The 14,884-nt window shown below is 45.3% G+C and overlaps 1 protein-coding gene across 5 annotated transcripts in view; it reads right to left on the bottom strand.

Moving 5' to 3' along the window:
- The window catches only part of mtcl1 (microtubule crosslinking factor 1), a 38,966-nt gene extending 24,113 nt beyond the window's left edge, over nt 1–14,853 (bottom strand). For all 5 annotated transcript variants that reach the window (XR_014554748.1, XM_083690230.1, XM_083690231.1 and 2 more), the window contains exons 1-3: nt 13,559–14,853; nt 11,437–11,661; nt 11,058–11,216 (exon numbers count right to left, since the gene is read on the bottom strand). Coding sequence is in view for 4 of the 5 variants with exons in the window: in XM_083690230.1 (XP_083546356.1) it covers nt 11,058–11,216; nt 11,437–11,661; nt 13,559–14,425 (1,251 nt within the window). In the remaining variant the exon portion in view is untranslated. The remainder of the gene's footprint in view (nt 1–11,057; nt 11,217–11,436; nt 11,662–13,558) is intronic.
- Nucleotides 14,854–14,884: the final 31 nt, after the last annotated feature.

Here is a 14,884-nt window from a genome sequence, read left to right as displayed (position 1 = left end):
CCAGAATGCAATGTAATTTTTTTGGACAGCATCTGAATGCAACAGCTTGACCTATTTATGATTCTGTTTTGAAGCGAACTATAGAATCTAAGCTCGAGCTGCTGCCTCCGGGAATGAGATTAAGCAGGAAGTGCGGTGTGACCACAGAGGATGACATCACACACAAAAGTAACCGCTACAGAGAGATGAACCTATTCAGAACACCCTGACAAAGCTCTAGTCATCAGATTCTAACAGCACAACAGAGCATTGGAGAGCTTGGAGGGATCCGTCGATGACATAACACATTTTAAAGGGGAAGACATAAGTGTTGATGATCCAAAGTCTACACTAGATCATTTCAATAACCAAATTAACAAGAAAGCATTCCTTTAATTAAACTGAATTAAATACATAAATATGAGTGTCTGCTAGCGACGCACTCATCTTTATTTAATCATTGCGCTGCACTACTATACAAATTTATTTTAATTTGTTATTTGTATTGAACCTTTAGACAGGCTGTGCGCTTATGTGCCTTAGCAAAAGTGCCTTCTCTAGACCTCTCTCTTTGCTGTGGTATACGGCACACTGTGCTATATTCATAGGAGCTATCGGTCTCTGGCACATAGCACAAGCGCTACATACACTGTAAATGAACATTATCTGGATATGCTCCATTGGCCAACCCTAGCATCCCTGGTGGAATTCAATTCCAGCTCCCTGTTAGACAACATATAGAATCTATGCTGCCTGTAACATGAACGACAGCCTCTGAGAATAGCTGTGACAGTGATATTTGAAAAAGCTCTAAACCAATCAAAGCTAACTGAATTAAATGAATCCTGTAAATGTGTGCCTTAGATGCTGTCTCATGTCTGTGTGTGTGTGTGTGTATGTGCATGTCTGTGTGTGTGCGTGTGTGCGTGTGTGTGTGTGTGCGTGCGTGCGTGCGTGCGTGCGTGCGTGCGTGCGTGCGTGCGTGTGTGTGTGTGTTTGTACGCAGCAGAGAGAAAGGCTGGATGCAGCTCTTTCGAGGTCACTGCAATGTCAGGCTACCCCCAGTGGATGTGTGCATCTCGTAAACAGACCGATTTCCGATTTCTCTACACCGCCTCCATCTTGCCTTCTCCTAAAGGACTAGGAAGACATGTCTTGACCCATGTGGTAACATATTTTTAAGAGCTTTAGATAGCTTCACAGCCCTTTCACTGGTTGCTTCTGCAGGGCATGATGGATAGCAGGTTATTAACACATACAGTAGGTGTGTGATATGAGCTGTATGAGCAGCATTCTATTCTGGAGTGTTCTCGTTTCTCCAGATGGGTTAGGGTTAAGCATAAGCAGCCCGTAGGTGGGAACAAGCTAACTCTCTATGGAATCTATAGTGTAGTACTGTAACTATGGGGATCTCACCTGTATTGTACTTCTACCATATCATTTGCACACAGTGTGCGCGCGTGCGTGCGTGTGTGCGTGCGTGCGTGCGTGTGTGTTTGTGTGTCTGTGTGTGTGTGTGTGTGTGTGCGAGCGTGTGTGTGTGTTTGTGTGTGTGTGTGTGTGTGTGTGTGAGTGTGTGTGTGAGTGTGTGTGTGTGTGTGTGTGTGAGAGCCACTGAGGGTCACTCCCATACTGTTCCCCCTGGCTGAGCTTGCTTTGACTGCAGTCTAAAACTCAACAAGCATTAAACAGCCGCACAAAAGAGCTGTGACACGGGTGTGAAGAGCTGTCACACACCATGCCAACTGGCAACGCACAAAATAAACTATAATTGTTAATTCAATTGTTAAGTGCAACAAGAAAAACATAGGCCAATTGTTTACAAATCCCCCGCAGTCTCACAAGTGTATAATAACCTCTAACTCCATGCTAGTTCACCATAACTGGATAATTAGCAGCAGCTAATAAGTACCTGATCAGTTGATAAGATTGTGAGCTGAAGCAGTTACCAAAAAGAAACACCTTGCTCACTGAATCTCATTGGTTATAGGCTATTGGCTACACCTGGTTTGTTTATCTGGGATAAGCAACATAACAAACTGTGTCTGTGTGTGTGTGTGTGTTTCTGTGTGTGACCAACCCATACGTTAACTAGCTGCCGACTGGTTCTTGAAGGCATGCTTGTGTGCTGAATCAGCATGTCCTCCAGTAAGAAGAGAAAGAGTGGGAGAGCACTTCAATGAGCCACCATCAGCAGCCCTGCCACCACAGACGGATGTGCAGCCACTGTTAATGCATTAAATATTCCCTCCTGTGTCTCCGCCACACAGGAACTGCTCCGGCTCCCTTCCACAGCTTTCACACTTTGAAGTCATCTGATTCGTACATTAAACAAATGCAATATGTGCCTATTGTATATTCAGAACAGGCCTGGTTATTGTTTCTTTAGGTTTGTGATTATCTGCACCACACAGACACACACACACACACACACACACGCACACACGCACACACGCGCACCCACAGAGCGTAGTAACCCGTAGTAACAGCAATAAAAAGCCAGTCTACTCTGAGCTTGTTTCAAGGTAACTAATGACCCAACGCCTGAGTGAGCTGTCCATCATTGGCTGCCATGGTGACGGACAGATAGAGACAGAGAAATTGATCGACTGGAGTCTGGGGAAGCAAGCTGACCATGTTTGCCAAGATACAACGGTTGGATTCAAAACATATGTTGTGGTGAACACTGATCATTTGACGTTGTATTACTGCATTCATTTATTTGGTCAACTTTGGCATGGGGGCGCTCAAGTGGCGTAGCACACTAAGGCGCATACCACACAGGCGTTAGAGGCAAGGTCCCTGGTTCGATTCCGGCCATCGACATATCCTGCATGTCATCCCTCCTCTCTCACCATCCTTCCTGTCAGTCTCTAGTATCTCTATCCCAATGAAGCAGAAACGCCCTAAAAACACATTTAAAACTTTGGTATTGCATAAGGTGTTATGATCAATATATATTTTCCCCAGTGACTGCTGACTCTCTTGCTTTCTTATGCTTTAAATAAGGTTTCTTCATATTAAAAAAAAATATATTAAAAAAAAGCTAAACCACACTGTGTCCCTGGGAGACGAGTAAATTAGTTTAGTACTCTGTACCTCTTGATTTGTAAGGCTAACAACTGTAACATTGGCCATTGGCCATGTCCCAGAGCCCAGTGAAAGTGCTGCTCCTGATGAGGAACAAGTGATCCCGCTGCTATAAAAGAGATTGAAGGACACTGGATCTACTGTACTGACCTCAGTGACTAGAGAGCTCTTCACTCATACTGTAAGACACGCAGCATTTATAGTGGGATATGTTCACACAGTATGTATCATAACTTTGGCCCAGAGTTTTTCCTAACCATGTGACCAGACCAGGAAAAACTCCAGGCCCAGAGTTTTTTTCTTAGCCAGGCCCTTATCATCATACACAGCATAAACATTCATCCATCAATTCTGAAAAGAATGCCCTACTCTTTCCATCAGTCTGCTTAGTGTAACTTCTTAACTTCACAACATCTCAATTCTTAACTCTTAGCTCATGGCTATACTATAACTGGATGCTTCACCACCCCCTCAAAGTCACCCTATATCAAATCTAATTAGAGTTGTCGTCTAAATCCAAATCAAACTCTGAGTTCACGTTCATCATCATGGCTATAACTGTTTGGTATAAAAAAATTAAAAAAAGACCACTGTAGGAAAAGTCACCCTATATCAGGTGCTAGCGTTGACTGAGCTGCACTAACTGCTATAAATGATATCATGGCAGAGACAGCCCTGGAGGAGGGGGAATGCTGCCATGTCATCTGCCCACAACCTCTCCAGCAGGTCCACTGAGTATTCTGGGATGGCGCTTTGGCTGGTGGCCAATGGCACTGCTGGATATGTAGGGAGAGAGACCATGAGGAGGGAGAGAGGGAGAGAGGGAGAGAGGGAGGGGAGGAGAGACGTCTTCCTGCTCTCCTCATGACATACTGGACGGTACAAGATGTAACCTCTTGACTCTTATTTAGCCTCAGGCAGAATAATGCTGAAAAATCAAAAATGGGAAAGAGATATTACATTTGCCATGCAGCTTCTGCCAGAACAGATACCATCAGTCCGGCTTACAGAACAGGGAGCTCTTGAGAGACATACATATAAAAGCTAGTCAGGTTACAATTGAATATGTGGCTTTTCTATTCTTTTCCCCAAAGGGATATTTGACCTTGAAATTCGAATGTTTTTTTCAAGGTATTGACTGAGTCAACGCCAGAGGTACCAATTGTGAAGGGAGCTCCTTGAATAGCCTGTTTCTTTAACATCATTCACTGCTGAATCAAAATGTATTTGAAGGGGTGGTGAGTTACAAAACCAATTCATTTTCTCTCTCTCAGTACCCACTCTTGTAAACATCCTATTCAAAATGGCTAGAAGGCCCTAATTAAGCACTTATCAGCAACTGATTAGCCCTCAGTCCATGATTAACATCTAGTTAGAGACTGTAGCCACTTATAAGGCGACAGTAGGCCATGGTAAATCAGTCATAATTAGCCTAGCATGATGAACTCCAATTGTTTTCAAGTGTTTCCTTCTTCATCCTGTGATCATTAACCACATGTCTACAGTGAGAAGGCCCCATCCGTAGATGGGATCCACACACAGCTAGATCCCAATGCTACAAATCTCTTTATCTCCATCTCCTTCTCCAGAGGGGCGGCCCAGAGCTCCAACCCTCTGGGTTTCGTCATGGCTTCTCTCTCTCTCACTAATGGCCCAGCTAGCTAGCAGACAATGGGTCCTTATTCTTATCTGTCAGAGGGGCGGGGGATTGGGGTTTGTTGGGGGGGGGGGCATAGGGCATAAGACTGGGGGGAGAGGGGTGTCCATCTGGTTCATAATGAGGCCTACCCGCCCCCCCTCCCCCCTCACTTTGTCCCCTTTTGTGTCAAAGGGTTCACACAATGTGTCAGTAATAAGGGGGAGGGGCTTACACTTATGCACGCAGAGAGTCTTTGTGGCTTCCAAGCAATAGGCGGACATCCAATAGAGGGCCATTTGAAATGTTGTCCTGTGACCGTCATGGTGACAACCAAAGCCCTATTGACAATAACAACCGACAACACTCAGACCTCAGGTGGCAGCAACAGCCCATAATTACCCCCATGGCCAAACCGTTAGCCCCAGATGGTGGCCCACATCCTGGGATGAAGGTGTCATGGTAACCTGCTTAAGAGGACACTCAGTGCCACTCTTAGGACAGTGACAGTGACAGGGTGGCGGTGACCAGTCGTTAGGGCTTCATTGATCAGTCATAACGGTCCTCTGTGGCTCAGTTGGTAGAGCATGGCACTAACAGCGCTTAGGTTGTGGGTTTGGTTCCTCCTGGGATCAATGTAGGCACTCACTGCAATGTAAGTCGCTTTGGATAAAAGCGTCAGCTAAATGGCATATATATATATCATAACTTTCCGTAACAGGAGGTGTCCAGAGTGTTGACAGATGGCAGCTGAGATGTTCCACTCCAGACCAGACCAGACCAGACCAGACCAGATCAAAGCTGGTGACCTCAGGTGGCTCACAGTCTAAAGCCTATGTTTAATATGGGTCAGTGGCACAGGAGATAGCTTGGCTTACTGGCTCTTAGGGTCCTTATGGTTCTTAAGAGGAATAAGGGGGTTTACTGTCACAGGTTGACCGCAATGACCCCTGTTATTCAGGTGGACCTACATCCGCTATGTGTTTACTAAGGCAGTAAGTCCCCTAGTTGATTGCTCTTGGATAGTTTGTTTGAACTTTGTTTTCTTCTATCTGTGTTTTCTTACGTGTTTTTGATCGACGCTTGTATTTGTTCAACTCGTCATTCTGTATAGCATATTCTACAATCACGGGAGGTAGATAGAGCAGATTCTTTTTTTATCTTAGAGATTTTGAGGAACTCCTGTCTCGGAGTGAAACAGTATATCCAGTCTAGTGGGTAGGCCTCTGTTTTACTGCTGAAGTCGTCATTAAATCATGACTGCGTGCATTGCAAAAAATAACCCAGGAGAGCTCCAACCGTCACTCCAGTCTGCCTTTCCTCTCCTCCTCTACACACCACATGCTTGGCTTCAAAGGAGAACAACCATACCATCTATCCACCCACACTGCATTTTCAATGAATACATCTATTTATATCGGAGAATACCTCAGGGGGTTTGGACAATGCAGTTTCAAATAATGATACATGGCCATTTTGTACATACCAGTGTTATATGACAGTACACTGCAGGAGATACATAACTAAAGCACTTAGGTTCCTTGTAGAAGACATAACTTCGTGGTAATTTAACCTGGTCTCTCACATGGCTGTGTTTCTCCTGGTGTTGCCAGCCAGAGCAGAGAGAGTGACTTCCACTACGATCAGTTCCGCGCCAAGTCAAATGAAGTCCTCAAGTCCTCACAGCTTAACAATGCCTCTCCATCTTTAGATTCACACATTCTGTAACGATGTCCACCACATCACATTCTAAGCACAGTGTATTTCTGACGAGCCTCTTCTCCTGTCTTTGGGAGAGAGGTGAGAAATACAGTGACTCAGCCTAGACTGGGGCCTGCCAAGCTGCTGTCACCACTCCTGAATATAACTGTAATCCATTTAGAAACAGCAGAGGAAGACAGCAGCACAGAAGCAAACAGAGAGTTTACCCAGAGAACAACGACTATAGTTCTGAAAACTGTTGTGATTTTCTCAGCACTTTTTTCAGTAGGTTTCTTTCATCACTATTTCCAATTTTAGGATTAACCCCAAAAGCCTATGTGCACTTTGGCCTGATATTGATCTTTTTGGGCTTAATTCCTTTCCATTCCTTCCATGTATTGCATTGGCTAAAAAGCAATTCTTTTGCATTTAAATTCAACAACACCCCGATTCTGTTAACATTTTTGAAAATACTCATACCAAGAATTCCAACCCCAAATACGACTTCATATTTAAATATTCTTGTAAAATATGATTCAATCTTTCTGGATCAGATTAAACGCTCACACTCTTCTAATCTATTCAGCCTGGATTGGGTTTTCACCTCAGAGCAAAGCCCCGGGATTACCTTTGCCTCGGTGTGGGTTTATCTTATTTTGAATATAAACACCAGCTCTGGGGATCCCAAAAGACTGCTACAAATTCCACACTTTTGATACACCGGCTACTCTGCAATGGCCTTTGGTCGCTGGATACTGTATGTGAGACTGTTGAGAGGTTCATACTGGTATGTAACTCATCTTTGACTGCAGATCAAGAGGTCCCCCGTTCAAATCTGGGTGCTCCCTCATTTTGTCATTTAAATTATTTCAGTTGATTGATTTAGTCGAATTCATCTGTTCTTTATTCACTCCTGATAAACTGTATCATAATAACAAGTGAATGACGAAGTATCGCAATAATTAGTGAAACCTAGTGCGACCTGCCTGGGTTGAAGCATGGGTCCAGTGGTCTTCTCTATCTCTTTCCAAAGAAAGTCATATGCAAGATAGGATTTTTCAATTGCTCAATTCAAAGAGTTCTTAATTTTGTTGTGCTACTGTAGCTTTGATCGTCTTCTGGCTTGGAAATGCATGGTAGTATGCAATGAAGTGCCAAATGTATGTATAATGTAAACTGTGTAAATTGTTTTTTTTCTTCAAGGGCTTTTCAACTTCAAAGGACAAATCCCATTTAAGCGCTCTGCCCTCCTGCTGCGTTCATACAAGATTAATGATGAGCCTATTTCCTCGTCCATACACTCCTACTATAGATATACTGTATGTATAGAACAAGGCATGTCAAACTATTGACTCAGGTATACTGTTAGTCTAAGTCTATCTAAAGTGACTATGAGGTATTTACACAACGTATGTACACATTGTGTATGCTGGAGAGACTACATCTGACTGATGAGCTGCTCTATGGATGTGTGTCACTGCAGTAGATTTGCTCCCCCCCCCATCTCTTCTCCTCCTCTCCTCCTCTCCTCCTCTCCACTGGAGGAGTCAGAGAGAGAGAGAAGACATTAACTAGGTCAATGAGATTCCCTCATATTGTTCCAGCTGCACTGGAGAGAGGAACCAGGATCTACTCAAAGCTTCTACTTCTTGTGTATGTGGTGTGTGTATGTGTGTGTGTGTGTGTGTGTGTGTGTGTGTGTGTGTGTGTGTGTGTGAGAGAGAGAGAGAGAGAGAGAGAGAGAGAGAGAGAGAGAGAGAGAGAGAGAGAGAGAGAGAAAGAGAGAGAGAGAGAGAGAGAGTAAAAGAAAAGGTGAGAGCATGCACCTACTCTGGCATGAAAAAGAAAGCGTGGTGATTCTCTCACATCCGTTATTGTTACTTGGAGTTATTTGGCATGTTCCACCGCAGTTGCGTAGACTTGTGTATCTGAGGGAATACAGTATCACAGGGTTTAGAAGAGAAAACGGCTGAATACTTCTTAGCAGGAAGAGTATGGGACGACTACAGCTTGTCGCCTTCATGAAATCTGAACTGATCCCAAATGATGAATCACCTGAAACTTGTACTGAAGTGACATTTCGTTAATGCTGTTTCATGACAGCCTCAACAGGGCTTGAAATGTCAAAGGAATGAAATTGCGCTCTAACCAGTCATTCTTTCCCTGTATGTGTTGCAGTCTATCTGACAACATGGTCCCAGCAGCTGCAATATATGCGCTGGTAGCCAATAACAGAAGGTCCTGGGTCACTAGAGCTCCTAAACAGTTTATAAAACGTTTCTAATCTGTGGCTGTATCACAGGCTCACAGAGACTACACCGCCATCTGACTCTGCTCTCCTCCTCCTCCTCCTCTCCTCTTCCCCTGTGGAGCCCTGAAACATGCCAGGCTGTTTCATAACAGGCCTTCTTGTTGGATTAATCCATGCTGGGGTGCCAATCCCTCGGCCCAGAGTCACGCTGTGCTTCCTCTGATAGCACAGGACAGGGACAGGGCGGGCACAGGGCAGGAGGAGCGTCCAGCTCTCTTTTTTTATCACCAGTGCACCGTCCATTTCTACTGTGATACTGAAGCTTTGGTTGATCTTTACACTCTTCAATAGGATCAGGCACCTATGGTATTTTGTCAGCTGTGTTATTCTATGCTAATTCTAAAGTATACAAAGGCATTTCATTCGATGACAGGATGACTGTTATTTTCATTTCTAAAGGAGACACCCAATCTAAGAGCACAAACAAATCAAGAATATGGCTGTGATAGGTTGAGTTTATGGGTTCTTCCTCCAGTCACGTAACAGACGTGTCACTCGGTGAATAGTCTAATTAAGGCATGAATGAGGAAGCTACAACACCTTGGTCCAGTCCAACCACATTCCTATCCGTTACTGGTATGCTCCTCTCTCCATGGGAAAGAAAAAACTGTCACCGTGATTTATCTCCCTCATTGTGCAGGCTGCACTCTTTTAGATGCACTCATTTGAGTTTATTCCCTTCAATTTAATGCTTTTTGGCAAGTTCCCAGGCACTCTTATCATCTCTGAAATCAACAATAACAAGATTATCATCTTGCGCTTTATGAATTCTGCAGGAATTAAACACAAAAAGTCAAATCTGCAACAGCAGTGGCTCGGTTATTAAATCCTTGATTCGGAAAAGATGACTATTTCCTGGTGTCCCGCCTCTTGCACCAACACAATAATTATATGAGACTCTTCTCCTTTTTAATAAGGAAATTGAGAAATACATTGAAATATAACACCTCCGGTAAGGAGAGGGAACGACGGAAAATTAAGTCACATGATCTGGACCGCAGATCCAGAGCCTGCCAGTGTTTTTCTGGGGCAAACCTCAGGGGAGCGGAGAGGAGGAGAGAATATGCAACCATTCAGTAGTGGAGCAGCTTCTCCCATCTCTGCCTTTCTTTCCACCTCTCCCCATCCTTCCATCCCTGCCCTTCTCTCCACCTCTCCCCATCCTTCCATCCCTGCCCTTCTCTCCTCCTCCCACCATCCCTCCGATGGAACCCTGTGGTGTCCAGCCTGCTCTCTCTAGTCAGACAGCACGCAGGGACTGTCTCCCTGCATCAAGGTAATGATTAAGGGCACCCCATAGGGGGCGTCATCTAGGCTACTTCACCCACTCACACAGTGGCCACTGTTCACTCACATTATAGGCCTTTGAAAAGGTCAACAGTGTTGAAGAATGTCACAGAAGTGTTGAGGCTGTCAAGACCTGCTACTTCAGCCAACAAAACCATGGACCTGCAAACGGATCAGACAGGTGCTGGTCAGGTACTGCTCTGGACTAGAATTGTGATAAATTCCCTCAAGAAACTCATGTTGCAAGAATGGCTATGACACAGGTTACGCCTCTATGCTGTAGATTGCTGACTAAGCCTTGGTCTCTCACCATATTGACTGCCTGTAACCTGTGTAGCATGGCCTACACACTCTCTCCTCCCAGAGAGATTTTTAACCTCCCACTGCCACTGTCCATTAGCGTAATCTTTAAGATGTCCCCAACCACCCAGAATACCTCCTCTTCCATCTCATTATCAACCGGATAGCCACACCCCTATGCTACCAGGCAACAGACACTGTCCAATGACAGAGCTAGATCAAAGAAATAAAGGGGAGATGACACAATCAATAGCCATTTAATAAACAAAAGAGGAATCCTGTACTGTAATCCTGACCGTAACCTATCGATGGCTACCTATAGCATGTCTTTGTACATTTAGACATTACCTGGTCGAACAAACCAACTGTTTTTCAAACGCCATAGGAGAAGGCTATTTGATTTGGTAGGTGATTGATGAGGCTAATTCACACACTGATTAGGTCAGTGATCTGCATTGATTTGAAGTGTGACCGAATTAGCCCGAAATTCTCTGCTGTGGGAAACACAAAGGACTAGGGAAGCTGTGTTACACCCTATGGTGCCAACACTAACCTGACCGCCATCTGGTATCAAAATGAGCTAAATCACCTACCTTTTCCCAAACAGGATTGCATAAACTGACTTCCAAAAAAAACGAAGCTATTAGTTCTTTTAGTTATAATGTATCATAACTAAAAGAATGATCATCATCATCATCACTCTTGAAAGCATCTTCTTCATCATCACCCTCATCATCGTCGTTCCCCGCCTACCTCTTTGGCCCTCTCCAGTTCGTTGTGCAGTGCCTGTTTAGAGATCTCCACCTCAATGATGTTCTGTCGGAGCAGCTCGTTCTCATCCTCGGCTCTGGTGCGTTTGTCCTCCACACTCTCCAGCTCGTTGTGCAAACGCACCGACACGTCTTTGGCCACCTTGGTTGACAGGAACAAATACATGAGGACATAAGCTATCTAGACCTTGCATAAACAAACACACACAAACATGAACACGTACATAGAAGAACATACATGCAAACAGCCACGCACGCACACACACAGACTCACACAGACACACACAGACACACAGACACACACACACACACACACACACACACAGACACACACACAGACACACACACAGACACACACTCACCTTCAGGTCCTGCTCCAGGTTGCGCAGCAGGTCTCCGTCCACGTGTCCGGTCTGGGCCGCCCGTAGGCTCTTCTGCTCGGCCTTGCGCAGGCGGTACTGCAGGATGCGGCAGTTCTTGTTGGAGCGGTCCAGCTCCCTCCGCAGCTCCTGGAGCTGATACACCTCCTCGTCCAGGTAGCTGTCCCGCACCTCCTCCATCTCAGCCCGCAGCTCATCCACTTCATCCTGAGAGAGAGAGAGAGAGAGAGAGAGAGAGAGAGAGAGAGAGAGAGAGAGAGAGAGAGAGAGTGAGAGACTATCAGCCACATAAACCAGCAGGGCAACACTCTACTCTAATACTGCAAAGTGATTTGGTTGGTTTGTGTGCTTCTTTACCAAATTGTATTGACGCTCTACTGCTCTACCATATCTAATCTTATCTTAGGCAAATTCTAACTAAAAAGGGGTAGACAAGAGATAACAAGCACTTGTAAACTGTTATTATTCCTTTGTAAAACATAATCAGGTGGAGTAGGCCGTTCACTGTGTTGGGGGGAGCCTGTTTCTGAGGGTAAACAGTTGACCTCCATCCTGAACGCTGACTCTGCTGATTCTGTTCATTAGATTTCCCCTGAGGAGAGTACACAGGGCTTGTTGACTGACACTTGAAGAGAGAGAGAAACTAACTATGTCGACAGGGAGGGTGGGGGGTGTTACAGAGGGTGATGCAAATGAGAATGGAATCGGTCGTAAAGAAGGATGAGTGAACTGAACTTTATATATCATTTAAATTTCTTCAGAGGAGCTGAATCAATAGGCAGGTTAAAAGCTGTGTTAGGCAGAGGCGTTGAATGTTGAGGGTTAGGGTTAGGGTTAGGGTCTGTACTGAGACAGCGTTAAGAGTAAACCATCTCCTCATGTGACTGTTAGCTAATCGCTGTGATACTCAATGAGGTATTGAAGTAATGGGTTGTGTGCATATGGTGGATGGGGATTGGTACTGTATGTGGTCCTTGAAGTCAGATAAGAAAATATTGTTATTTATTTTCCGATACATTAACTTCTAGATAACTGAAAGGTGCTTGTGTGTCATATTGCAACACTGACAACATGGGACAAAGATAATCTATATCTTTGTAATGATTTTCCTGGTTTGTATAGCAGCAACAGAAGAAGTGTCTGTGTCTGTGTCTGTGTGTGTGTGTGTGTGTGTGTGTGTGTGTGTGTGTGTGTGTGTGTGTGTGTGTGTGTGTGTGTCCGTATGTGTGTGTGTGTGTGTGTGTGTGTGTGTGTGTGTGTGTGTGTGTCTGTATGTGTGTGTGTGTGTGTGTGTGTGTGTGTGTGTGTGTGTGTCTGTCTGTGTCTGTCTGTGTCTGTCTGTGTGTGTGTGTGTGGGGGATGGAGTGAGTGAGTTGAGACCCAGCTGGCAGGCAGGCAGGCAGGCATTTGAACCCCAAACACATGGGACATCTGACTGTTATCAAGTCCTGTGGGACAGAGCCATTATGATGAGAGAGCCAGTAAAGCAGATTAACTCTCGTGTCTTTACAGCGGGGCTGCGGAGAGCTGATATCAAGTTAGCTACAAAAATCCCATAGTGACATGCATACTGTATGAATCCATCTCACATCTAAAAAATTATGGCAAATCGTTTGCCGCATTATCTCCTCTTCTCCTCCCCTCCCCTCTCCAAATGATCAGGATATCCCACATAAAGCATGAATAATTACCATTAGGACATTTGAAATGTGCTTCATGTAGGGCTACAATGTGGGTAAGAAACTGCTTGAATATATCTCAATAGGGTTGACTTGAATTGCCAGAGCATGGAGAACTTGATGCTACAACTGATCCACAGTAGGTGCACATCAGAGGTATCAAAGGGTTGCAGGTGAAAACACAATTAATTCCAACTATGGGGAATCTAAAGGGTTACAAGCAATGATACAGTAAATTGCTGGCAAAGACAAGACAGTGGATATTCATGAAAGGGATATAACACATGCCATGTTTGGCAACGACCAATGCTGCAACAGCTGTGTGCATTATATAGCATCATCATTAGAAAATGTTTGTAATAAATAGTAAAAATAAAAAAACGAATACGGCAAATAACTTTTGAGACAATTGTCAGCCCCTTTACCTTGAGGTAGTCGTTTTCTGAGCGAAGATCTTCAATTTCCCTTAACAAATCCTCCTCAAGTACATCCTTGCTGCCTTCCAGGTTTAGTTGTGCGGTTGTTGAGGGTATCTCCTGTTTACATGTCTCCAGGTGAACACCTGTGTTGCTCTGAGACATGCTTCCCTTCGCCGTAGGAGCCGCCGCCGCGCTACCCTCCACCGTGCGCAATGGAGCAACAGCCCCTCCGGTCGCTTCTAAGGATGATGCTGCCTGCAGCGGATTATCCGCTCCCACCTGATCCCGGTCACTGGAACCGGAGCCAGTGCCCGATTCCGCATCGCTGCTGGCAGCCGGGGCCAGCCTCTGCTCATCAGACAGCGGTTCGGAGGGACAGTCCGATAAATCTGAGCTGCTGTCGGTCTGACTGACCCTGCAGAGAGGAGTAGCACCGGTTGGAACACGTATTGGAGAGCCATGGCCCAGCGAGCCTTGGGCCAGAGAGGCTAGTTTACCCTTCTTGCCTTTGGCGAGGTGTGGACTGCTGCTGTCCGGTTTGCTGGCGATTTTAGGCTCGGGGGCTGCATGGGTGACCTTAATGGCCTTTTTGGGGAGTGGGGACTTGGTGTTACTTTTTATCGTGGCTGGTTTGTCTTTCGCTCCAGTTATGGTGCGCCTGGAGCTGCGGTTTTGATTGGCTAAGGACACTGTGGAAGATTGCTGCTTATTCAGTTTGGGAGATTTTGGTACGATTGCCGGTGGTTTGGGCGACCGGGAATGGGCATCCTTGAGTAAAGGTCTCGCCGGTGAAGGGGCTCTGTTTAACCTTTTCTTTTCCAACTGGTGGTTTTGCGGTTTAGTTTCGCTGCCAGAGCCATTGGAGCTCTCCATTATACACCGGCACCGGCAAGGGGATGGTGATGTGAAAAATGATCAATCCACAAGACTGAGATATATCCCTGACAGGCGACACCAGAAATACAGTGTTGATCCTCAATTTTCCTTTTCATCACTTCGGATTGGTGATGCGCACCCTCTGTTTTCTTTCTGCTTTATTCCATCCCGTTGGTATACATTCACCAGGTTGTCATTGTACTCCCCTCTATCCGTGGCCCGGCTGCGTGCTGTCTCCTTGAAGAAAATGCTGCAATAAATGGGATTATCTGAAAGAAAATGATGAGAGGCAGGTTGCATCTGCAGTCGCTGCTTGTAAGGCTTAATTTGGACAGAGTTATATCAGCCGTCCTCTTATTTCCCGATAGGATTTCCCCATTCCCCCGTTTCGCTGTCTCTCGGGCTCCTGTTTCTCAGCTCCCCGTCTTATGCCCTTTCCCACTTCTATCTGACATG

The sequence above is a fragment of the Argentina silus genome, assembly GCF_951799395.1.
Source record: "Argentina silus genome assembly, chromosome: 18".
Lineage (NCBI taxonomy): Eukaryota > Metazoa > Chordata > Actinopteri > Argentiniformes > Argentinidae > Argentina > Argentina silus.
Note: the sequence above shows the minus strand (reverse complement) of the source record. Positions and strands in the feature narration are given on the sequence as shown.